This window comes from Chelonoidis abingdonii, chromosome 18 (assembly GCF_003597395.2).
Source record: "Chelonoidis abingdonii isolate Lonesome George chromosome 18, CheloAbing_2.0, whole genome shotgun sequence".
Classification (NCBI taxonomy): Eukaryota; Metazoa; Chordata; order Testudines; family Testudinidae; genus Chelonoidis; species Chelonoidis abingdonii.
Window position 1 is genome coordinate 11,993,694 of NC_133786.1, and position 26,050 is coordinate 12,019,743.

The following is a 26,050-nucleotide window of genomic DNA, read 5'->3' on the forward strand; positions in this document are numbered from 1 at the left end:
CATCTTCAAAGGTTTAACTCATGGTTTTGGTTGCCTGACTTGAGATGCCTTGAAGGGGCTGAAAATCACAAAAAAGGTGACCCATGTAGAATGCCCAAAATTATATGTTATTACTTTAGTTCTGGACAGACTGGTTCCATAGCTAACACGATGGGGAAAATTACGGAGATCAAGAGTCTTTCTTTGACTTCAGTGGGCTGTAGATCAGGTCCTAAAGTGCATGTGGGAGACTGGATGATCCAGATGTTTGTTAACAGGATAGGGAACCTGTCACTTCTGATGGTGAAGAATTGTTTGAGGTTAGGTAATGCCTGAAAGTTGCTTTTACTTACTGGCCCCCATACGTTTGGCCTATTGGGAAGCAGGTCCATGCAAACATAGGTTTATGGCAATGAAAACCACTACCAGGACTAGCTATAGTTATCCCCTTCTTGTTAGCAGCCCCCTAAGAGAGGACTGAATGGACCTGGGAAACTGAGTTACTCTCTCATGCTGAGAGGTCAGGAGGGAGGCATGTTCATAGGGGAAGCTTACCCTGCTGCAGCTCATGATTACCTGTTCTGAGGATACACAGGGGAGGTCAGTCTTTAGGGCTGTCAATGCGGTCCCTTTCACCAGTGGCTAAATTCACATGAAAGGTTTCAAAAGCAGCCTGGATTGGCAGGGATGGATCCCATTGTACCCAGGACTTATGTGTTTGAAGGCCACCATTTAGATACCCGAAGGGATGAGAATAACCTTTCGTAGCATTTACATTCCTTTAGAGTGATAAGGAGCAGGTTGTATCAAGGCGTAATAGGAAAACATTACGAAAAGGCTGTACAATCTCCTAAGTAGCTGAATGTGGAGTGAGACTCGAGAACATGGTCTGATCGTAAGAGTGTAGGGCTGGGAGTCGGCACTCCTGGGTTCTGCTCCCCAGACTTTCTGTGTCTTCCTTTGTGACCTTGGGCAAGTCACTTAACTTCTCTGTGCCTGATCTGCTCTGTAAAATAGAGAGAATGCCTACCTCACAGGAGGGTTCGGAGGCATACTAGCTTGTAAAGGACGTTGAGATCCTTACCCAAAAGATACCACCATGTACATTGCAAAGGGTTATTTCCCTTAGTGATTCACAATAGAGGGCCGCAGTGGAAGTCACAGCGCCCATCAGCCATGCTGAACGATGTTCTGGGGTGCCAGAAAGTGGGTTGACACTGCAGGGAAAAATCCCAGCACAAACTGGGAGAGTTCCGCAGGGGCAGGGGGCACAAAGTGAAGAAACCCTCCCCTCATACACAGCACCTGTGGCCATCTCTGCGGCCTCTGGGCTACAGTGGCCCCAGCAGCTTCTGGAACCCCACTGACTTCAGCTTCACTAACCCCATCCCAAGCTCACTCACAGAGATGAACTTGCAGATCCCTTGCATGGGGTTCCAGCCATCCACTCCCTTATGCTGGCCCTGGAGTATCCAGGGCCCTGCACAGCCACAGGGAAGGGAGACAGGATTTACCTGTACATGTTTGTGGGAGGCTGGGGGAAGGGAAATAGCATCAACACTTGAAGCAGTTGAACGTGACACATTTCATTGCACCGAGATATAAATGCTGGAGGGACAGGTTCCAGTTGGCTGCACTCCTACTGTACATACAGAACCTCCAAGGCCATGTTGCTGCCTGACAGCAAATCGATGCTACTGTAAACAACTAGAACAAAGGAGCTTACAAAGAAGAGGGGGAAGGAACAAGGAAAAGGGAGCGATGGAAATCCGATAAGCAGTGAAGGCTAAAACAATGTTGGGAAAACCTGAATTAGCTCAGCACCTACTCAGACCTCTGCCGAAGCCAGCGACTCGCATATTCCCAAGGCTATTAAGGAAGCCGTGTGGTCTAGGGGATTTAGGTGTAAGAGCAGGCGCTTGGGACTCCTCAGTTCTAATACCAGCTTTGCCACTGGTGTGCTCTGTAGTCTCAGGCTATCCTCAGTGAAATTCACTCCTGTGCAAAAGGTCTACGCACCATTTAGTCCCTCAACAGAGGATCATTTAAATCACCAGATACTGAATAATTTGCGTATTGTCAATGTATTAATGGTCAGACGCGAATGTGCCCTAGATTGTTAGAAGTTGAATGTTGACCAGCATGCTGTTGAAAGCCGTAGACTGGCAGTACAAGCTCTGGTTTTGACCTATGGGCGCATTGTGTAAGTGGTGTCCATACAGTTTACGCGAGTGGGAACCTTGGCTAGTGGTTGAGAGTGGGGATCCGGGAGCCAATATTCTGGTCTGACTCCCAGCTCTACTACTCAGTCAGGCTTTGGTTCTTGGGCCTGTCACTTAAACCACTGGTAAAGCTGAGTCTGGATCCGGATCCAAAGCATGGGGTCACGTTGTTCCACGCTTTTGTTTGACCCATGTATATAGTCGGAGAGGCCAGTGGTGTGCAAATTCCCACACAAGTATTCAGACTAAGCCCATGTCTGCCTCTTAGTATCATTGATCCAGAGCCAACTGTATGTTCCGCACAGTCCAAATATAGAGTAAGATACAGTTCCTGCCCCAAGGAATTAAACCAGACTCAGGTAATAGAGTTCAGATACATCCCATGTCATCTGAAGGATCAAACTTAGGCCTGGACAGGGTGTTTTATTCTTTATATCTTTAATTATTGAAGAGGCCATGAGGAAGAACATTGATCACTTGAATGGGGACATGCAAGTTGTTTGGTGCATAAAACTCTGTCTGCGTTTACTCGTCTGCAAAGAATCAGTAAAATAATACTCAGTCGACTAGCCCAAAATGGCAGTTGTAAGGCTTAATTAAAATCTGCAAGTGCTTTGAGATCCTTAGATTATAGGCTCTGTGTACAGTGAATTACACAGGCAAACAAATGTACAATTTCTAGTATATTTGCTAGGATTTTACTTATTTGCAAGGGCCAATCAGTTAATACAACCCTAAAACATAACTTGTTTATAAAGAATATACACATTCTTCTGTCAGAAAATTTAGCTATAATGATCATTTGGATATCTGTAATCTACTTAAGGCATAAAAATCTCAAATAAGTCAATAAATGTAGCACACAAACGTGCTGTAAATCTAGATAGTCTATGTGTAACTTTTTCAAGATTTTTCACCTGACCCCCAGGAAGTGCGGCACTGATTCTAATGGAGTGGAACACCGGAGGAGGTAAATTTAAACCCGTGTACAAATAAAGGTAACCTCAGCAAAAGGCAAGCATGTAGCAGTAGAATCACAACAAGCAGACAGTGCATGTTTGGTGTCTGATAGTAGTAGCATGCGTGACTGGAAATGCTCTTTCCTTATAAACAAAAATGCCCACTGGTAGGGCTTATTAACACTAATCTTCAAAGAGACACCCAGTCCAGAGGTTCAATACATAAATTCAGTTCCACTCTAGCAAGATTCATTTGTACAAAGTGCCATTGTTACTGATGACCATGGATTGGCTGTGTGCATGTGTGTGTGTCAGTCTTTTATATTTCCCCTTCCGTGTGTGTGTGTGTGTCAACCTTTTATATTTCCACTTGCATACGGAGTACCCAAAACCCCTCAGTAACGTGCCTCCGATGTATAGTTTACATGTGACAGTGCTGCATTTGAACTTGCACTGACTCGGCTCAGAGTGGATTGGGTTAAACAGAGTATTACAATGCCAAGAGCTCATCTGGAACTAATAATTTTGGAGGCCACCAAAAGTGAAGAAGAGGAGAGAGAAGTGAAGGGGGAGAGGGGAAAGGTACCTAGTTTCAGTTTGGTTCGCTGTAAAATAAGGCTTATGCTACCATCTACTGGACATGTGCATTACTGTGCACAGAACTAATTCATTTAATATTTCCATTTGGACTGAATCATACACAGAATTGATTATTCACTCTCTAGCCTGTTTTGTTTTGAAAGTAGCCCACTCAGAGCTCTATATACTCTACCCAGTCACCAGCTCTGTATAAGCATAGTTGGAGTCAGGCTTGCTCTTTTCTAACTCCATTGTTAAGCATCCAGTGGGTCAGCTGCAAAGGGAACAGACGCATATTTCCATCTTAGCTCAGTTTTGTATGCTGCCACTTGCTTAGGATTCAACCCCATGGAACAATCTTTGCTTTTAATTTGTTGAAATGTTAACAAAGCACTAGGCTATTGCCTGCAAATGGCAGCAGCACAAATCGCACGACACAACCAGAGCTGAAGACACCACATCTGTTTCGGCTCAAAAAGAGGGACTGATCCCACTCTTTAGCCCCACCTGCTGGAGTTGGCTCAGACATTCCAGAGCTCGTCTGCCAAACCAGACAATAATTGTGGTCTATTTATTTACAGTGACTGGAACCTAACAAGTCCTTGGCATATTCTCCAAGGTCAAGGCATTTGAGGCCTTTTTCCATTTCCCACCCCCACTTTCATCACCCTTGGTTGCCTTATATTCTTCGTGCTTATTCTCTCAGAAGACCTGTGCTTGCAACACATAGCTCGCAGCCATTGTTAGTGCTCAGGGCAAGGTTACATAAGTTTATGGGGAAAGTAATGCTGTGGATTCAGCTAGATGAGCTGAACTATCCTGTCATCCTATCAGCTCAGACACTAGGCTGAACAGGCCATTGTACCTGAATATCTAGACAGATCAGCTATGAGCTGTGTAAAGCAGTTGCTGAGCTGGGAATTACTCAAACGGGCCTCTACTAAAAGAGAGGCTGATTTTGAGAATAAGGAACAGGAGTGGGACTCGGGCCTCCAGCATTCTTTTCCTAGTTCTACCAATGGCTCCATTTGACCTTGAGAAATCCATTTCGCCTATCACTGCCTCAGCTTTCCCCATCTCTGAAATGCACATTCTGCCTCTGAGTGTCATGAGGCTCATCCTATCAATGATGGTAAAGCACTTGGAGATCTTTGGCTGGAAGGTGCTGCCTCTGAAGTTAGCCCAGGTACATTTTGTAATAGTAACCAGCAGTCCTGCCTAGACCTGCTTCTCTCTAGGTGCGAGTTCCCAGCCCTCTTTCCTTGCTCCCCTCTGGCTCTGTGCTCCAGCTCCTTTTCCTTGTGGCTGATACGGCCTCAAGTTGCCTGTGGTATCTCTGCCTCCTGCCACCACCTGGTGTCCTCTTTTCAGCATGACTCTTGTACAATGATTCCCACTTCAGCGCAAGCAGTACAATCCTCTTTTTTTAGCACTACATGTTCAGTCATAGGCACCTTGGCGTGGGAGTGCAAATCAGTGGAGCCTCAGCTGGACTTGACACTGGACATTTTGGGGATGTGGGCTTAAGTTTATGGGAAAGAAATAAACCTCACATCCTAGAAGAGCCCTGTGCTGTTTTTCCCGTGTCTCACGTAGCTGGGCTGTGAGGCATATACCCAGAGTCAGGATTTCGATTTCTTAGAACCAATCTTTCTTCTTGCAGACCCTTTTCTTCCCCCCGACAGTGATGACTGGGACAATTGGAAGCTGCTTTCTCTTCATCTTAAAACCAAGCTCTACTCTTGCTTTGGAGTTATTTTTTTTCCCACATATTTCCTGCCAAGAGGAGTTAACACAAACACTGGTGCCAGGGCAAAAGAAGCTTAGGTCACAGAGAGAAGGAACACATGAACCAGTTCTTCAGCTGTTGTCTTGATGGCAGAGTTCTTCTGTTTCTTGAAATGCTTCATGCCTGTCAGGAAATACTTTTGCAATTCTGGCTTTGCTCTGCTCACAGCCCCTGGTGCGATAGTTACCGTGTTTAGTTTGCTGTGCTGGGCTCCGGATGGGCAAAATGGGATTATTTATTTTTATTGTGGTGGGAGTCCCGGCTGTGGGCCCCAGGACTCTGTTGTGCTTGGTGCTGTATGAACACAGCATGAAAGGCAGTCCCTGCTCCAAAGAGCTTACAGCGTAACTATAAGGTGAGCCAAAGGTGGAGACAGACAGATGGAAGTGTAAGGAAAAAATAACACTCTCTGTACCTCAGTATCCTCATTTGTGAAATGGGAGTAACAAAACTGACTTGTAGATCTTCTGATAAAAACCACTGGGTAATACACGTATTATCGTAATAAAAATACAATGCAAATACACTTAGGAAGTTAAACAACGTGCAGGTCTCCAGCTATGAGATTTTCTGCTCTTATGCATGTACTGTTTCACCTTCTCATGTCCTCCTGCTATCGATGCTCACCGTCTCCATTTTTTCAGATATTAGGGTGCAGTGGCCTGGGCGGGTGGGGGGGAGAAAGCCAATGGCTTAAGCTCCTTGGGGTAGAAACACATCTTCTCTTTTTGTACTGTGCTTGGCACAATGGGGTACATGCATCACACGAACGTGCACATACTACTGTACCACAGCTCATTATGGGTGAGAGTCAGTGCTGTGCACTGTATTTTAAGCCCCAAAGCAGCATTGTCAACCTCAAGAGTTCAAAAATCGTAAGTCAGGTTCCCCCAAAATCTTGACATTGCCTTGAAAATCATGAGTTTTTGAGAAATTAATGTGTTATGTTCTTTAGAGGTCATGTTTACAAACGTATCTCTGTAACAACAAGGGCTAAAAACTTTTATCTTTTAAAGAAAAGCTGAGAATCTTATATAATCATATGACTTCAGGAATTGAGACTTTAAGGTAAACGAATACCATGAGCCTTGTGATTAAAACCACGAGAGCAGGGATCACTTAAGTGAGAATAGCTGGCATGCCACAGTGGGTCAATTTCAGACTCTGTCATCGACAACTCCTATTTACAAAATACATCCTTTAAAAAAAAAAAAAAAAAAAAAAAAAGAAAGTTCAGAAATAGCATCAAACACATTTTTATTGTACTCCAAAAAATAACTCAAGACGTGTAGAACAGATTTTTTTAACATTCGTTTTCTTGACTCAATTTTTATTTATTCAGTGAAAAAGTTTGACATTGAAAGACAAAAAAATCCTTCAAAATTGTGCAATGATACTAAAATCTGCAGCAGAAATCAGATGACTGAAAAAACATAGAAAAGCAATTGAAATGATAAATGTCTAAACATCATTTTAAGAGCTTACAGAGGTGAAGCTAATGCTGACGAGAATGGATGAGACAGATTGCCTATACTGGGTGCTGAAAGTTTAGAATGATCACTGGTTATATATATATAAAACCCCCTTGAAGTTGGCACTAGACGTGAAGAAGCTCTCTGGATCCAAGGTTACTAATTCAATTATGCCAGTCACATTCTGAAGTCCATTTGAAAGAGATGTGGAATTTGTGTAGGAAAATATTATTCTTGTCTTTCTTGAATACAGTTTCTAAAGTTGTACTGACAAATCAGCTAAATTTTTCATTAAACCTTTTGAGATCCCTGTAAATAGATAAAAACATGCTCATTCTTTCTGTGTGCATATGTGGCACAAGGCTGTACTGTTTTGGGAGGAGAATGTTTAGCATCCTAGAGACTGAAGCCCCTTTGTCCACAGAGCGTGATCAGTGGTGGAGCAAGCTATGCCTGCCTCACCAATGTTACTTCACACCAGTCCTGGAGAAACCCTCTCTGGGTCTAGAAGAAAGTTCAGTCTCCATGATTCCTGGCCATGTAGTTTTAGATTCTCTGAGTCTGGAAACAGTTTTTCTAATTAGTGCTGTGTTGTGGATAGGTTTTAATGTTGTGGCTACCTGTCTACCGAGAAATGGACAGAGATCTTCCAACTCATTTACCAAATACTGATTCGAGCTGGGTTCAGTCTGGTGAAAATTCCATTAACCGGTAGTAGCATTCTGCTAGAAAGCCAAGAAGAGTAAATATGAGTTTTGGTAATCAGGATTTTCATGATCCTACATATATAATATAGTTTTGATCTCTGACTGCAAGATCGAAATCTCTTCATATGCCAGTTCTACATGCAGAATGTATACTGCAGTTAGTGGAGGTGCTACATATGAAATCAGTGTAGTATTTTCAGTAGATAACTGAGTGCAGATCACCATTTTATGAATGAGACTTTTGCTATACAGGGAACTGAAGTAATTTGTTCAAGGTGAAGGGAAAAACTGGACTTGGTTTCATTTTCCTGAAGGGGCCCTCAGATTTCAAGATCAGGAAATTTTCACTCCGTGCATCTGAAGAAGTGGTTTTTTACCCACGAAAGCTTATGCCCAAATAAACCTGTTAGTCTTTAAGGTGCCACCAGACTCCTTTGTTGTTTTTGTGGATTCAGACTAACAGGGCTATCCCTCTGAAGTTTAGGAAATGGTATCTCCATGTATATTTCACCATATAATATCAAAAACCAAAGGGCCAACACAGTTAAAAGTTGTTGTCTTTAGTTCAAATGGACTTAAGAGTGCCAGCTTGCTTCTAATGTGTGTCGTGAACAATAAAACAGACTCAAATGTTCAATTAGGGTTAAATAACTGGAAGTCACCATAATCAGCATACAACTGACAGCCTTTTAGCTGAAGTATTAAATAGTTTTGTTTTGTTACAGTAAGGAAAAGCCCAGTCACCTCCCAACATTTAGGGTAACAATTCACTTCACATTTCATAAAGCTACTGAAACAAAACAAGAACAAAATCTGGATCTGTATTGTGTGTACCATATTTACAACAACCCCCGCCCATATCTGTGAACAAGATTCTATGCTTCAAAAGTTCATAAAAAATATACAATTTACCCATAACTGCATCGATCCTGCTCGTGCTCCCCAGAACTTATTTTCTATTTATATAAAATACACTAGCCCTGTAAGGCTGCTTTGCCAACAGCACAGTGGTTATTTTTGCTGTAAGGGAAAGTTTTGAGGGTCGAGGATATTTCTCCTTTACAGCACTATTCACACAAGGTGAAATTCACCCCCAGGAGAGCTCACACAAGGTGTATGACCTGCTTAAGTGCCATTTAAACCCTTCAGCGAGCAAAAGCACTGCTCAAGCAAATGTGCAGACCCAATGCCCTGAACTTTATTCCACACACATTGCATAAACTGAGGCACTGTTAACCAGGAGTATTTTTCATTTGCAACAAAGTGTTTCAAACTGGAAACAGTCTGTTTTGTACAGCTGAGAAGTGAATGCAGTGAAACTGGACTAAGTGACCAAAAACGATCAGTTACCCAAGCTGAAGTAGGTCTTTAACTTCAAAAGTTTGCAAACATCAGACTGAGGAATCGTCATAGCGTATTTAAAGTGGCCATGAGGTTAGTTATTGGAGTTGGTCCTTAGTGTGTGTTTCCCTATATAGGAACAAAATAGGCCAAATTCTGCTTGCCTTACTCAGGTGAGTAGTTCTACTGAAGTCAATGGGACTGCTTAGATGAGTAAAGAATACAGGATTTGACCAATGTCAGTGTTCTACAGACACACACTCACCCCTTTTGAGATACTGTTATGCTAATTTTTTTAGTGACTGTGCAGAAATATCTGTTTAATAAGAAATAATAACCACATCCCTGGGGTCTCTTTCTTTCTTTTGGCCGTTTCCCCACTTTTCAAGTATTTGAATCTTTCAGTAAATCTAGGAATTTGTCACTCAGGGTCAGATTTTTGATCTTGGGTACCCTAGTGTAAATCAGGAATGATTTCATTTACGCCACAGTTTGCTGGAGTTACTCAAAAGTTGTATCTCAGAATAGCATCTGGCCCTCAAACCATGTAAAAAAAGCAAGTCACAACTCCACAAGCTTAAAATAAAGAAGCTATGTCCACAAAATCCCATTCAATTCTGGTCCCCCAGAAAAAAAAGAAAAGAAAAAGAACCAATTTGTCACTTGGGAATGACACTCTGTCAGTAGCTGAAAATATATTTAGTATTTCTTTAGTGTACTGAACCATACAGAACTTCTACTGTTTATACGTTTTCTTATTTGAAATTAAATGAACCGCTTGTTTATCTAAACATAGTTGACCCTTCTGTTCTCATTCTATCCATAGGAAGACTGCAATTATATTTTCAAGTTACACAACAAAGATACTTTTGGTTAAAATAAAATATTTATATCATAACAAGATGACACATTATATTTTACTGGTGTAGAGCTGATAGGCTTTGCATATACGAAGTATGTATAGATGTGATCCGTGAACACTCACTTACATCATTTGCTCTCCGGCTGGCAAGTTGTTTTGACTCAGTGTGGTGGAATTCAAACTCTACTGTCACAAAGAAGCTAGACAATGGTACCAGACATTTTTAGCTGCTAACATTTAGCTTGGTAGTCAATTGCGTGTCTACATTAAGTGCATAACAGATAGTGGTCTGAAGATATATGTTGCTACTGAAGTTAAAGTTAAAACCACAGCTACTTTTAGGAAACAGCAATGAAGGAATATAGTATTCTTTTGTAACCCCAAATGAATTCAGATTTTCAGATAAATATAGCCTCATAAAACTGTGGAAACCCTGCAATCAAAGCACTTCCTCTAGTTTTAGCTAGCATGTCCCCACCCTTCACCCCAGCTGCCCATCAATGTATTAGCATCTTAAAGAAGTTCAATAGAGGAAACATGTTTGTCTAATTGCATTTGACAGCATGTATTGAAATGTGTTTTTAAAGACAGTTAGTGGTCACTTTTCCTGTTATTTCCAATTTTTGTCAATAACATATGTAACTAAAGGATCAGGCTGCAAACGAAGGGCAAGGTTAGCATATCCACTACTGTATGTAACCCTAAAGCATTTAGGACAATGCTGGTGATGCACAGAACTACATGGACTGTAGTTCTGTTAGGCAGAAAGTAAGGGCCAGAACTGAAAATTTTGGGGCTTAGGGTTAATCATCTAAATCCATGTTAAGGATCAGATCTCTAACCAGTTACTCACAAGTAACTTCACTCATGGGACTAGGGTGACCAGATGTCCCGATTTTATAGTGACAGTCCCGATTTTGGGGTCTTTTTCTTATATGGGCTCCTATTGCCCCCCACCCCCGTCCCAATTTTTCACATTTGCTGTCTGGTCACCTTACATGGGACTAGTACTCTGGAAGTCCGTGGTACTAACGTGTAAAGTTACCCACGTGCACAAGTATTTGGACAATCTGGACCTTAATCACCTAAATTAGACCTAACTCAGCAATGTACTTAAGTATGTGCGTAACTCTATGTACATGAGTGGTGACTTCCATGAGGAATATTTACATGAATATTGGTAGGCACATACCTAAGTACTTTGACTGACTCAGGATCAAAAAGTGGCCTGATTGACTTTGTCCCTGAAGCCAGTGGGAGCTGTGAGTCCCCTTTCTGAAAATCAGGCCACTTACATTTTAAGTCTTCCAAGTAGATCTCACTTTAGGCCGGCAGGTCTGATTCAGGAAAGCACTGAAACATAAGTCCCAATGAAAGCAATGGGATTTAAGTACATGCTTAAAGGTAAGAAATGGCTGAAGTGCTTTGCTGAATTGGACCCTAACGTTTTAAAATTTTGACCCAGTTTTTTAATAATGGAGGGAATTAAAATTAACCATTTTTTTTATTATTATTGTAGTAACAATGATTGTGATACCAAAAATCTACTGCCAGGCAAGATAAAGTGGCGCACATTCTATACAACGTGTACAATGTCTTATGACTCTGAAAATCTGATCTAAAGCATATTTCCCAATAAATTAACACAACAAAAATACTTTCATGTAAAACAAAGTCCAAAGGATTTTTTTAAAGTAAATGCAAAACCTTCAGGGACTATATTACTTGTCTCCCTCTCTCTCTCTATATATATAATCTCCTGAATTTTTTAAAATAAATTTCTTATTGTCTTAGAAAAATAAAAAGAGTAGCCAATTTAGTCAACAGAAAACATCTCACAGACTTAAAAGCATGCCCAGCAAGCACAGCCTTGTAAGACTAAATTAATGTTAAAACAAAGCAATTCATTTCTAAATCAACCTGGTCTTCAGTTCACAGTTGATTACTACAAAGTGTATTTTTTTAATTATTTTTGGCCCATATAAAAATAATGTATTGCAACTCAAAGTGCATTTTTAAAATAAACCATCAACTATTTTTATCAAATAAAATATTTACACCATTTGGTTTACAGTCAGAAATGCGCTTCATGCAATGACCATGGGAACATCATCTGAGAATCCAGTTATCATAGGGGCTTCGTCGTCATCCTCTCCTGGAAAGTAAACAGAACACCCTGTCACATAGCCACAGTAGTTCCATACATTCTAAGACAAGAAGGGACCATTATATCATCTCGTCTGACCTCCTGCATAACCCAGAAAAAATGTAGCAGGGCAGGCTAAGAAAACACTTGACCATTTGAGCCAACCTCCCATCCCTAACTGAAATAGCAGAGGACAATTTGCTTCATGCTGTAGATTTTGGTTCAAACACAGCAGTTTTGCATTAATGGGAGACCTTGGAGTAACAATAATAAAAAGCTGCTTATATTTATGTAGAACCTGATCCACCACATGGGATCAAACCCTACCAACAGACTTCAACTAGAACAAGAACAAATCCACAGAGACTAATCCCAAAGCGCCCCCCTAGAACCCAAAACAGGAGTTAGGCGCCTGTTCTGCTCCCATTTAAGTCAATGGAAGTTCTATAGGAGTTGGATACAGCCTGATATATACACACACAGGAATTTATTTGCCATTGAATATACAGCCATCTCTGGGGTGGAGGTGGAACTGGGACAATTTTGGCTGAGGACACTAGATTAAACTCAGATTCTTACAGTGAGTGTTCTGTGGGATCTGTAGTGTCCTCTCAGTACAAACATGGGACTAGATTCTCTGCTGGCTTAAACTGAGTTCAGTGGAATTATGCTAGCAGAGTTTGTTCCAGAGGTCTTAAACCTTTGAAGTGCATGGGAATCTTGTCTCCAATGGGCACAGGGTGGAAACCCCAACACAGTAAGCTGCATGGAATTCTCAATTTATCTGATTTGGAAGGATGAAGTGGCTGAGCTGGCCCTGTTAGGAATTCAACCTGTGCTCCCACGTACTGAAAATGCCAAGAGATGGTAGATAAGAAGGGAGACAGAGAATGCATCTGACCATGCTCTGTACATCCTTCTTGGTCAGCGCTGTGCATGTGACTTGCCATGTTTGTGCATGGCTGAGAGGGCACAGTCAGTGGGGTTGCTCGCATGCTGTAGATGTCTGTGAGGGAGGTTGAGCCTAGAGCCAAGGGTAGATGGGACAGGAGCTGCAAACAATGCTGCTTCGGCCACATAAAATTGTGCGTCACTTGGAGGCTGCTCCCTGAAACTGAAATGTGATCAGGAACTGCAGTAATTTCAACCACACAGGTCAATGCATCAGGAGAGCTTCTGTGGATACAGATCCATAAACCTCTCATAAAATTTCAAGACATGGAACAGCACTACTTACCTAAATCATCACCAGAAGAGAATATGGCTGACCCAAGGCGGGAGCTGTAGTGGCTATTTGCAAAGGCAGTGAAGCTATTCTGCAGTCTTCTGTGTCTCGTGTATAATATAACAAACCCTATTCCCATGGTCACAAGTAATAGGAATAATATCGGGACCACGATGGCAGCTACATCTGTGGATTTACCAGTTTTAGACGCAGAGGCATCTTCACCTATGAATGGGGAAAAAACCTGCCATTTGCAACTGCTGCTTTACAGTGTTCAGGTAACTGCAATCTATTCAGTTTCCCGAAGATCTGCCAGTGGAATAATGAATCTGCATGGTGTAAAATCCCAGTAACATTTAAATCCTGCTAACTGTGGTGATGTCCTCTAGATGCCCTCTAGCAGAACACAAATACAGATTTTATTAACAATATGATATTTCATTAAGTCCTGGGCCTGACGAACACACAGTAAAAAACCCACCAAAACAGCTTTTGTTTTCGTATTTAAAGGTTAGGCTTTGATCTTGTCTGGCTGAAGGCAGAAACACAATGAATGAAAACATACCTGTTCCTAGTTCATCGTACAGAAGAGTAGCAGGCTCCCCACACATCTGTCCGCTATAAAGACATCGGGCCTGAACTGTGAATGAATAGTTGTGGCCTATCTTCAGGTTGGAAATTTTGAAGAAGTTCTCTGTGGTGTTCCCAAGATAAGCTGTGATGTTCATCGTGCTGTCAAACATGTGTATCTCGTAACCCTGATGTATGGGGGGGGGGGAAAAACCGCAGAGAATAAAACCCAGATCACTCAGTTCTTCAGCTGAATGAGCCCTGCCGTTCAGCGTTTGCTACTTCTGACACCCTTTTAAACTTCTTTTTGCTAGTGTATTTAGCCCTGTTGATACCCCACTGACAGCAATAGTGCAAGCTTCCTTCAGGAAACCCTGTCAATAAGCTTCAACCCTGACCCAGAGAGACTAATCTAGAGCTAAGCGATTTCAGCCTCCATGGATTACTCAGTGCTTAGCATCTCCATGAAATTGCCAAAGAGGGAATGATGCTTTTGTGACATGGACCCCTATCCACTAGGAACTGGATTGAGAGCACCAGTAATTCACTCCCCATAGATCTTCTATTAGTCTTCAGATAATAACACTTTTCAAGCACTACTGCTGTGGTGACCTACAAGTGAAAGGCTCTGTGTCCTATTCCCATTCCCTTCAACAATTTGATTGCCCTATGTAGTAGACATTTTCAGGAGGAGGGTGATGTCCTCAAAAGCCAATGAAATGGGTCTCATATCATTAATGAATAAACAAAGCTACCTGCACACAGGAGGAATATCAGGAAAACTTTGTGGAATAGGATGTACTGCCCTTTTAATGATTTTATGAAGACAACCCTCCTAGACCAATGTTACTCCATTCCAGGTTTTCCTTGAACAATATCTGTAGGATGGGGATCTGGGTCAGCGAGGGGGAAGAACTGGCAGAGAAGCAATCTGGAGTTTATTAAAAACACCAGAATATTGACCCTAGCTCTGAGCCCTGAGGGTGGTGTTCCATAAGCAGGGAGGGTGGGCTAAGAACTTGCCTCTCCCTTCAGTTTATCCTGGTTCCTGGTGGTTCTAGGTCTTTCACCTCCAACAACAGGAGACAAAGGCAGGTTGAGTAATGAAGTTTACTGGAACAGCTGTATGGTAGTAGTGTGGAGCAAAGCATGCTGGGAAATAAGGGAGATACCTATCTATCTATCCATACACAGACGGACATGCATATACATATACAGACACGCACGTCAGTGTATTGTGGTCTCAAACCATTCTGTAAAACATCATTCATTTCACCTCTAACCAAACCAGCTTCTTAGTTAAAATAAATAAATAAAAACCAAAGCAAACTTTCAGACTTACCCGGCTTTCATTAAAATAACTTTCTTTCAAGGCTAAACTCTTCCAAAAAAGCAGAATATGATCATTTTCCGTTATAATTTTTAAGGCATCTGGTGCAGAGAGTGAAACTGCAAATGGGGAAAATGGGCGAACACGTTACTTATCAATCATGTCTCTATTGTTAGAAACTGGATTAAATAAGCTCACTACTGAGTATATATATATATATATATATATATATAAAGTGATGGGGCAAGGCCAGATGGCTACAGTAAAGTACTGAGAAACAGGTATGTTAGCCCCAGGCTAAACAAATCCCTAGTACCCTGGTAACCAAATGGCAGTTGCTCCAGGTTAATCAAGGCACCTGGAGCCAATTAAGATCTTTCTAGAAGGCAGTAGAGATAGGATACTTTAATTAGAACACTGCAGCCAATCAAGGGCAGGCCTAATCAGGGTACCTGGCTTTAAAAAGGAGCTCACTCCAGTCAGGCGGAGGAGCCAGCCGGAGAAGGAGCGTGTGTGAGGAGCTGGAAGGCAAGAAGCTGAGAGTGAGAGAAGTATATGCTGAGGATTTAGGAGACAAGCAATTATCAGACATCAGGAGGAAGATCCTGTAGTGAGGATAAAGAAGGTGTTTGGGAAGATGGCCATCGGGGAAGTAGCCCAGGGAGTTGTAGCTGTTCATGCGCTGTTACAGGAGGCACTATAGACCAGCTGCAATCCACAGGAGCCCTGGGTTGGAACCTGGAGTAAAGGACGGGCCGGTTCCCCCCAAACTCCCAAACTCCGATCAGACACACGGAGGACTGACCCAGACTGTGGGGAAAATCCCTGAGGTGAGCAAATCTGCCCAAGGAAGCGCAGGACCCACCAAGGTAGAGGAGGAACTTTGTCACTATAAAAAAAAATTCCCGCTCCTCATCCCTATGGGTGGTATGTGTCTTCCTCACCTCGGGTCCTCTAACAGAGGCTGGGAGTTTGAGGGTTCTGCGCAGTATCTAGCTGTTCCTAGGCACTGCCCCACTCTTTCTGGACAGAGAGCTCTGATGTTGTTCCTGGGATCTCTGTTGGAGCACTCATTGTCAGCTAGGAGTCACAGCCCCGAGGGTCTCCTAACCACCACTGGACCCACTTTGGCCTTCACTTTCCCACAATCCTTTCTAGTTCCTCTTTCAGGCCGCTGGTACTTCTCCAGCTTCTCATATTCCTTCTTCCTGATGTTGCTGTCACTTGGCACGCTATATCTATCACCACCTAGCTGTCTTCTGCTCCTTGTCTATTAACCGACGATGTCTGGTTGATTGCCAGTAGCCTGCCTGTCCGTCTGAATCTGAAGTCCCACAGAATCTTAGCCCTGCCTATTCTCCAGCAACCTTCTGCGAATCTCGCATCGGTCTTTGGAGGGTCTAAGCCCATAACTGTGCAGATGTTCCTGAGTAAGCAATGCCACGCCAGCTTGGTTGTGGCCCGTTCAGTGGTACTGCTGTTCCTGCCCCTGCCTGCATCCTTACAGATCCTGCCACTTGTGTTGGACTGTCTCTGAGGGCCCTCTGCTACAGTCTTGTCTATCCTTGGGTCCCTCTCCTAGTGTGGGTCCAAGACCCCTTGCTTCAAGGATCTGGTGCTGCAGTGCCTGTTCCTGTGCTGGCTTAATGATCAGTGCCTCACAGTGCTGTCTTTTAAGTCGCAGCCCTTTCCAAGCCACTGGTAGGATTTTCCAATGTCAGCGCGAACCTTCAGCTCCTGTTCGATGGTACATCCCTGAAGGGTCTTGTCTTGCCATGGCACTTCTTCTGCTTGGTCTTCCTCCCATGGTCATGCTGCTGCCTCAGGCATTCCTCTTCAGCAGCTCATCTTTTGGGGGCCATCCTTCACTGATGTTACTCCTGGATGTTCCGGGTTTTCTCCAGGATAACTGGCCTTGCGCTCACCAAGCCCCGCCCGCCTTCGTTTCGCTGGTATACACAGTCTCTGGGTGTTAGAAGACTTGGGGTGAAACCTCCGTGCCATTGTGAGGAGCTTCACACCGGTTTTCACATCGGCAGCCTCCATGTCCATCCTTTGGCCAGCTCACTCTACTGGCAGGGTATCTTGATGACCGGCAGGGCGTATCCGTTGATGGCGTGGGCATCTTGTTCTTCCACTGAGACTGGTCTTCAGGACCTGTTCTTATCCTTTGGTTGATACTTGGATGTTGCTGTCTTCTTGCTCTCATAGCGAGAAAGCGCCGCCCTTTGATACGCGGAGACTGCCCTTTTGATAAACGAGAGAACGCGGGGTTCAAAATTCCCGGTTGGTAACCCACTTTCCAGTAGGAGGTCCTTGGGCAAAAGACCCCCTAACGCTTCAGCTGCCTACCTCAAATATGAGAGTGACACGAACTAGGAGAGTCATGCCGGCTCGGACGTCGCCCGGATTAACAAGGTCCGCGCCAGATGTTGAGGAACCAGGACAATCTGACGATAAGTGGGCTACTGGAACAAACCATTCATGGACGAGACGCTATATATATATATATATATATATATATATAATTCAGCACCATATTCTGTATACACTGACATGACACACAGGACCTGCACCATTGAAATCAACGAGAGCTTTGTAACTGGTATCAACAGGAGGAGAGGATACCTAGGAGATATTCTGTTTCCTCACTCTGACAAAAAGGACATTTTTAATTCCTCCATTTTAAGCAGGTGAAAAATTCCCTGTCTGCCTCTTTTACTGACTGCCCTCTATTAAAGGGCTTATTATTGCTTTCCCTGGGAGTTGCAGAGGCTCAGTATCTCTCAGGATCAGGCCTCAAGTATGGAAGATGGACTGGATGACATAGGAACATGGGAGTCTCATGCCGGATTAGATCAGTGGTCCATCTAGCCCTATATCCTGCCTCCAACTATGGGCGGTATTGGGTGTTTTGGTGAAAGGTGCTAGGTTCCCCTAGTTGACAAGCATGCAATAACCTGCCACACTATCCAATGTTAATACTCTTTCCTTACCTGTGGTAATTTTCATACTGGATTCTTTGCTCATGTTTCCGAGTTGAACAATTATATGGTATTTTCCTCCCGGCTCTAGCTTTTTAATGGTGTATTCCACTGTGCTGTTACGGGTTTTCACCTTGTAGATTTTATCTGTTTTTTTAATTAAATCTTTTACTGCGACAGCATACAGCTGCAGGGAGGAAAATGACGCACAGTGAATGACAGAAGCTCCTACTTCCCATCCAGTGGCTGGTGATACAAAATGCCAGTTGGCACGTGAGACTCGGGGCAAGAACCAAATTTAACTAAGTCTTCTATGTTTTGGAAAATTGTGAAGCCAAGTGGGATTTCAAACTTCTTATAGTGCATTATTAGCAGCAGATGGACCAACACCCCAGAAAGCTATTTACTGACCCACTAAATCTAGCAGCTGGGGAATAAGATAATTTTTCTTTTTTTCATGTCTGCACTTTGTGTTGTAGATTAATTAAAAATACAATCTTTTGCAATGTTTACATTCAATTTAAGATATCAGTTTTACAAGGAGGATTTATAGCTCTTGTATTGTAAGATATACAATAGTAGTATCTCAGCTCTTTCATACCACTTTTCATCAGCAGATCAGCATTATCTCAAAGAGCTTCACAAAGGATGTGAGCATCACTGTCCCCATTTTACAGATAGGGAAACTGAGGCACAGGGAGGTGACATCACTGACCCAGCAGGCCAATGGCCCAGGGTCTGATTCTGATCTGAATGCCCCTTTTCAAATGCATTGACTTCAGTGGAGTTAGTCCTAAGTTACCCTAAAGCAAGTGCGATCAGAATCAGGACCACTAAGATGCTGAATGCTCTCCTTTAGGAGAGCACTGATCTTGCAATTAGAGTGGATATCTCCCAAATAGATCTGAAAGCACTTTACAGAGTTGGGTATCCTTTTCCATCAGCATAAGTCATGTGCGCAAAGGTATTACCATATCCTGGTCAGGCGAATCGTAGGGCGACTCCCACTTGATGACCGCAAATGTCTTTCTGGTGAGCACAGAATGGAGATGCCGAGGGGGAAGTCTATTGTCCGGTATCATCTTCACCACGATGTAGTCGGAAGGTGGTCCTTGGTATGGAGACATCACACGGACCTTAAAGTGACACATGCTAGTTAATATCGTGGCTTAAGATTTCAGTAGCAAACATTAGTCCAGGCTGTACGGTGTGCGAAGAGTGAACAGAAAAGCATCTTACCAGAAACAGGTACTGCTCATCCCTGTTCACGATCACAATGATGTTGTGTAAAGCAGTGGTGGTGTTATGAGGGTTTCTATATAGTTCCAGGAACGATGTGGCATAGAAAACACCATAGACCTGTAAGAGAAGAACAAAGAAGAGGTTACTCAGCAGCTCTGCTCCACAGCTGTGGGGGATATAACCTACCAAATGACCCAGACTGTGATTAAATCTAGGGTCATGTATTACTGTCTAGGACCAAAGAGGTGCTGGAAATTTAGCATGTGGCACAGCCTCCCTCCCTTTGAATCTATAATGTCCCAATGTCACAGCATGGTGTTTTATTTTGGGGTGAAGGTGTTCCTGTCCTTTTGAGGAGACAAAAAACTTTGGTCCAGACCAACTAGGATCATGAAAGATCCCATGGAACCTTTGATACATCAGAGGAGTTAAATGTGTATATTGCAGTTGTCCAAGTTACAGCATGGACATCCACAGTCTGCCTAAATGCCCTAGCTGGGTGCTGCCTTCTTCACTCCGTCTTAACTGCTGTGCGCTGTTCCACTCTGGTATCTAGCAAGGATGGCCATGTAGCATTACAAAAAACACATCCACTTTAGCTAATCATATTCAAGATAGCATATGATAGTACAGTGAACCTAATCACGGCCAGTAGGGCAGTGATACTCAGACCTCAGTGGTTCCAGAGCCAAATTAGTGATCAACGTTACCCATAAGAGCCACCGCTGCATGAATTTGCTGTTTCATTTCCTATAGGACTAGATATATATACTATAGTACTAGATATTCATATTTAAACAGTGCAAAGGGGAAAATATTTAGCTTTTATTTTTTATATAATCTAAATATATATATTATTATCACAGCAAAATGACTGGCCGAGTATTATTAATTTTTATCAACTACAATTGGTTAATAACAGCAAAAAGCATCCTGATTGGTTAATAACTTAGACTGGTTAATAAATAAATCACACAGTGTTTTAATTTCATGTGCTGCAAAGAGCCGCAGGAGACACATTAAAGAGCCACTTGCAGCTCACAAGCCTCAGTCTGAGTATCACTGGTTGAGAGGCCAAGGGCCTGTCATGTTAGGCGCTGTACAAATATCTGAAACAAAGACAGTCCTTGCCCCAAAGAGCTTGCAATTTAAGAGGATACTCGATGTGATTTGCATCATTTTTCAGACATATGTTTTGCAGAGTCCATGGTGCAAATTGCTATAAATGGTGCAAAGTTCACCATGTTTTTCCTAGGGGATGGGCCTGGGTCTTCACAAAAGCCTATCAAACAATTCTGTCCAAATGGCTTATGGCCTGAGGTTCCAAGGCTCAACCAAAGGCAAGTCATGACGGGTAAGAAAGGAACGGAGCCTTACGACGTTCCTCGGTCCAGTCCAGTTACACTCCACAGCAGTCTGATTGATGGCTTTGGCTTTGAGGCTTGGCGACGCAGGTCTCGTACCACTGGTCACAACATGTGCAAATGATAGAGGGCTGTCACCCAGTGCAGTCTTAGCCCATGCAGAAATTTCATACGGTGTGTGTGCTGTCAAATTACCCACTGAACAAGAAGAGAAAGTCGAGCCATTTGGTTAAGCGAATTATTTGTAATCACTTGGACAGCAGATGAATGCTTTAATAATTATTACACACTAATACACAGTCACTTGGCCAATTGTTTTGTATGTTCATTCATTAGGCGTCATTTTTTAATACAGTTGCACCAGGGAACATGTCACTTAATAGAAACAGTTGTTTACTGGGATGACAGAATTGCAATGATTTCTCCTTAACTGATTAGCAGGGACACATTTGATTAGCCTCAGTGGTGCTTTGACCCAATGCTGAGAAGGTACGAATTTCTAAGCTGCAGTCTTAATATGAAGGTAAAATGTTCAACCCAATCTGGCCAATCTGAGGTTTTAGACATCTATGTTGCTTAAAATACACCTGCAAATACTCATGGGGTGCAAAATTGCACCTGCTTTGCTCACAAATTGTGTCCACAGGAGCAGGAGCCAGTGTCTGAAACTGTGGCTCATCATCTGGCATTTTCTGCAGATCTATTTTTTCTTTCGTTTCCACTTCATATATAATCCTGCCTCCTTCCCAGAATGATTCAGCTGTGTATTGGCGGGGGAGAATGGAGCCAGCAGCAGAGCCTGTGCTGAACTCTGCACATCTATGGGTGCATGTTCCCACTGTGACCGTACAGAGCAGTGCATGGAGGAGGAATGAGGGTGTGGGTTCATGACCGCCCCGCCCCACTGGCCATAACCCCGTGTAAAGGAAAAGGGCAGGGACTACGTGTGCCAATGTTGCTCTGAGGCTGGTGGCTTCATCCCAATTTACCTAGGGTTTTCCCAGAGGTCAAGGATTTGCAGCCTAGCCCTGAAATCCTTTGCTCACAGGAGTAATTCCTATTTACATGAGTAATCATCCTAAGCGAAGGACTGCTCAGTTGAGCCCGTGTTGCAGGACAAGCCCTGAACGCCCCAGTGCCAATCTGCTCATCGGGATGTCCAAAGGCAAGACAGCTCCAGCTAGAGGTTTTACCTGTTTGTGCTGACTTTTCACCATCTAGGAACAAAGTCCTTTTTTCTTGCCTGTGGGTATCAAAGGTCCAGAAGAAGTTCACGATATAACCATTCACCTGTCAAGGAGCAACACCACACAGAATGGATGAGCTCTTTGTTATGCTGTTTTTATATGCTGCTGAATGAAAGTTTTCAGTCTTCATACTTTATTTCCTGTAACAACTAAGGATACTGGTGTAGTCAAAAGTGGAACTTATTTACCCTCTCCTGGGTGTCTCAATCCATTCCCCATCTTTCCTCCCCTAAGGTTCAGAGGCACTGTAATGTGGGGGGAGAGCATCAGGGAACGCAGACTGTAGAAAAAAGGCTGAGTATTTTTAATAGAGCTGGTCAGAATTTTGGTCAGAAAATGTTGATTTGCTGAAACCGAAACTGTCTGCAAGAAATCGTCTGTTTTGACGAATCTCCCAAATCAAAATTATAAAAAAAAAAAAAGTTTTGAAATGAAAAGTTTTTACTTTTTGATTCAAAGTAGCTTTGTTTGAAAATTTTAGTTCATTTACATGTCTAAGAAGTTAAAAAAATAACAAAAGCTTGATACTGAAATAAAACAATTGACCAATCTGAAATGGGTTTTTTCAGATTATCAATTCATTACATTTTTTAATGTTTTGACTTTTTTTCCCTTCCCAAAACAGAACAATCCCCCCCCCCCCGGAAATCTCACTCTAGCAGGCTGGGAAAACAGTTTCCCTCTGATTTTTAATGGTGAAGGCAAGGGGAGGCTATTTTCTTTGTTGACTTGTTGTTATTTAGGATTCCAACACATAAATATCTATCATACAATTGACGGCCCATGCAGTAAGTGCAGGCGCTTTCATGGTGTTCTAAGTGAAAACTGATTATACAGGATAGAAAAAAAGCCCCACTTCTCTCTCTCCCTAGGGCTCATCTGAAACTCTCCAGGAAAAACATACCTCAGGTAGACCTAACTTCCCATACGAGATGAACTGTGTTAGCTCACAGCATAAAGAAATGTCATTAATTCTCTAAATTACAAGGCATATGTAGTTCTACCAGTATCCTCTGCCTTTGTATGGGAGCTGGGAACCCTTTCATTACATGGTAAATACCAGACTGAAACAAGGTACTTACACATTAAGTATTAAATAATTCTTAAAACCCCAAACCCTCAATGACAGTGGATTTGTCTTCTACCAAGTGATTTGCTGTAGGACAGGATTTTTTTTGGCTGAACAAGACTCGAATCGTCGTTTTCTTTTATGTTTGCAGTGTTGTTGTAGGCATGTTATATAATGTTCAACCTGCCAAATATTTATGACTCTGATCTCGCTCCCTGTGCTCTCATTCTAGCCAGAAAGTTCAAACTTTACCTTAATATTAGTGTCCACTTTCAGAGTGAAACTTATGGAATTTTCTTTGGAACTCTCAATATGGATGGTAGGCGGTGGGATGGCTGAAGGAAAAGGAAGAAACAGACATGAAAACACCAAAAACGTAAAACACAATCCTATTTTTATGGGGCTGGATAAATGCAGATTTTCAGTTACTAACTATCCTGAAGGTTTTTTCCAACAAAGAGTTTCCCCGCCTATAAAAGTTGCTAGAATCTTTCTAGCATCCATCACTGCTCCTACAGCAACCTGTTGGAGTAGTGCGCTGACGTGTGAAAGGTACACCTTAAAGAGAAGTTGCTGTTTTAACCTGAGGTTGCTTAAATGCAAGGGATCCTCTTATACACCAGGCCATCCTAAAATACAGCCTCATGCTTCCCTGTCTTTTTAACCACAGGGTGAAGATAGAGTGGATCAGATGTAGGATATTTATTGCTTGTGAATTCGAACAAGCAATTAGTTGCTCTTGCAACTCCTGAAGTGAATGGCGCAACTCCCACCGACTTCAATGAAGCAGAATCAGGATTGTGCTGAGAAAGATACAAGTACCAGTAACACATTTCTTCCAAGAGGCCCCACGGCCTTGGTCCTTCCCTTGAAAGAAAGCTTAATAAAAGCAGAATGCATGGCAAACACCTCTCTGTTCAGTCTTATCTTCCCATCTGCTGCCCTACCTTATCTGTTTAGATTGCTATCGTGTCCCTTAGGTGTTGTAAAATATGCCTCCCTTCCCTGCAGCAGATGATAGGCAAACTGTCCTCTCTGCCTACAAAAAGGCTTAATTGTGGAAGGAAAGATAGACTTCTGCTTCCAAATGTATTAAGGTAAGACATGATGGAGCCAGTACTTTAGAGTAATGGGTAAAGAGAGGAGAATAAGGTTATAGAAAACAGAGCTGGTTGAAAAATCCAGATGAAAAAAATGCAGATGAAATTGGTTGCAGTTTATTCCTCCTCTGTTTTCCCAACTAGTTCTAACGATTAGTTACTGGTTGCTCTTTGTGTTACCAAGGATACTGCATTTTCAGTAGCATCGTTTCCTGTTCCCTGTCTCTGTTACAATGGGGAGAGAGCACTTAGATCTAACTAGTTAATGCTGAATTTTAAAAAAGGAGACTGTCACCAACTTAGGGATGAAAACGTATGTTTTATTCAAAAAAAGCTGATATAAAATCTGATCATTTAAATGATTTCATGATTTAAAAAATATGACACAGAAACAGGGTTTTGTTGTTGTATTTAAACATTACCCTGCAATCTAACCACTGCAACCTTGTTTTAATGTATGGAAACCTGAGTGAAACTGACTAGCCTATGTCTACAAGCTACACGAAATGCAGAAGGCAAAATCAACAGAACCAAACCCCAACCAAATAGATTTTAAAAGTTCTTTCAGTATAAATAACCAAATGATTTATTAGTAATGGGAGCATGGAATTTGGTTGTCTAGAGCTATGATTTTTAATTTGACACTAGTTTTTTTTAAGGTGTAAATACTATAGTTCCTGTTTATACAAAATACAACAAATTCAGTACAGGTATTAAATCACTAAGGAAAAGACAGAAAATTACTATTCATGCTAATGCTTATGTTCATGTTTTTTTCGGTGTTGTCCGAGTCCATTTAAACTGAAACCCAGAAAAATGTTTACCTTTGCCTTTCATGGTGGTTATGGATTTGGAATCACTCCAGTTTCCTACGCCTCGACTAGTTACTGCAGCAACCTTTTTCAAATTAGAAGGTGAGTTAAAATTTTATAATGAGAACAGAGAATGAGTTTAGAAAAGGGTTACTGGTGACGTGGAACAGATGAGAAATGGACTTTGAAACAAAACACAAGAGCTTGTTTAATTACTTGGTAATATCAGGCTTGTGAACAGAGATAAAGCAAAGCTGCTTAGAGTTAATTAATCTATTGAGATACATTGGAGATAACAGTATATGGTGAGATCTTTACAAAAAAAACATGTAAAGTAAAGGGGGCTGGAATAATTCTGCCCAGTATAACCTAGCATGACTCCCATGAAATCCATGCTGGCAGCAATTCTGGCCCCAACAGAAGGGACAGTGCATATATTAAAAGGTACCCGCTTCTTGCACACACATGGGATTATACAAGAAGAACAACTTTGATTCAAGAGGGTTGTACCCTGCTATCTGAATTGCCATTAATATCAATGAGAGTTTAGCATGTGGAAAACTGGCAAATTAAGAATGTACTCTTTGCAGTGTTTGCTTTTGCAGGCTTGCCTGTCAAATTCAAATCCTATCTAATTTTAATCTAGCCTTTAGCCCTCCCTAGCATCTCTCCTGCCCCATCCCCAACCTAGAAACACAGAAATATAGGGCTGGAAGGGACCTTGAGATGTCATCAAGCCTAGCCACCAGCTCTGAGGCAAGACCAAATAAACCTAGAACGTCATTGACCGGTGTGTGTCCAACCTGTTTTTAAAAACATCAAGTTGATGGGGATTCCCCAACCTCCCATGGAAGCCTATTCCACGGTTTAATTACCCTTAGAGTAAAAAGTTTTTTCTAATATCTAACATAAATCTCCCTTGCTGCACATTAAGCCCATTTCTGGCTGTACTACCATCAGTGGACAGAAAACAATTGATCACAGTCCTCTTTATAAGAGCCCTTAACATATCTGAAGACTGATACCCGTTTTGTTTCTTTCCTCCATGATA

General features: G+C 42.3%; 1 protein-coding gene across 4 annotated transcripts in view; it reads right to left on the reverse strand.

Moving 5' to 3' along the window:
- Positions 1-7,224: 7,224 nt before the first annotated feature.
- Positions 7,225-26,050, reverse strand: part of SORL1 (sortilin related receptor 1) — a 100,284-nt gene continuing 81,458 nt past the window's right edge. For 2 of the 4 annotated variants that reach the window (XM_032802328.2, XM_075073605.1), the window contains exons 38-48: positions 25,012-25,084; positions 23,340-23,422; positions 21,965-22,061; positions 20,785-20,969; positions 19,405-19,524; positions 19,137-19,301; positions 18,178-18,352; positions 15,194-15,300; positions 13,847-14,039; positions 13,294-13,506; positions 11,901-12,065 (exon numbers count right to left, since the gene is read on the reverse strand). In XM_032802328.2, coding sequence (XP_032658219.1) covers positions 11,998-12,065; positions 13,294-13,506; positions 13,847-14,039; positions 15,194-15,300; positions 18,178-18,352; positions 19,137-19,301; positions 19,405-19,524; positions 20,785-20,969; positions 21,965-22,061; positions 23,340-23,422; positions 25,012-25,084 — 1,479 coding nt within the window. In that variant the 3' untranslated portion in view covers positions 11,901-11,997. Of the gene's footprint in view, positions 7,310-11,900; positions 12,066-13,293; positions 13,507-13,846; positions 14,040-14,620; positions 14,730-15,193; positions 15,301-18,177; positions 18,353-19,136; positions 19,302-19,404; positions 19,525-20,784; positions 20,970-21,964; positions 22,062-23,339; positions 23,423-25,011; positions 25,085-26,050 lie in introns of those variants that run through there. The other 2 variants (XM_032802326.2, XM_075073604.1) reach the window with 2 other exon arrangements.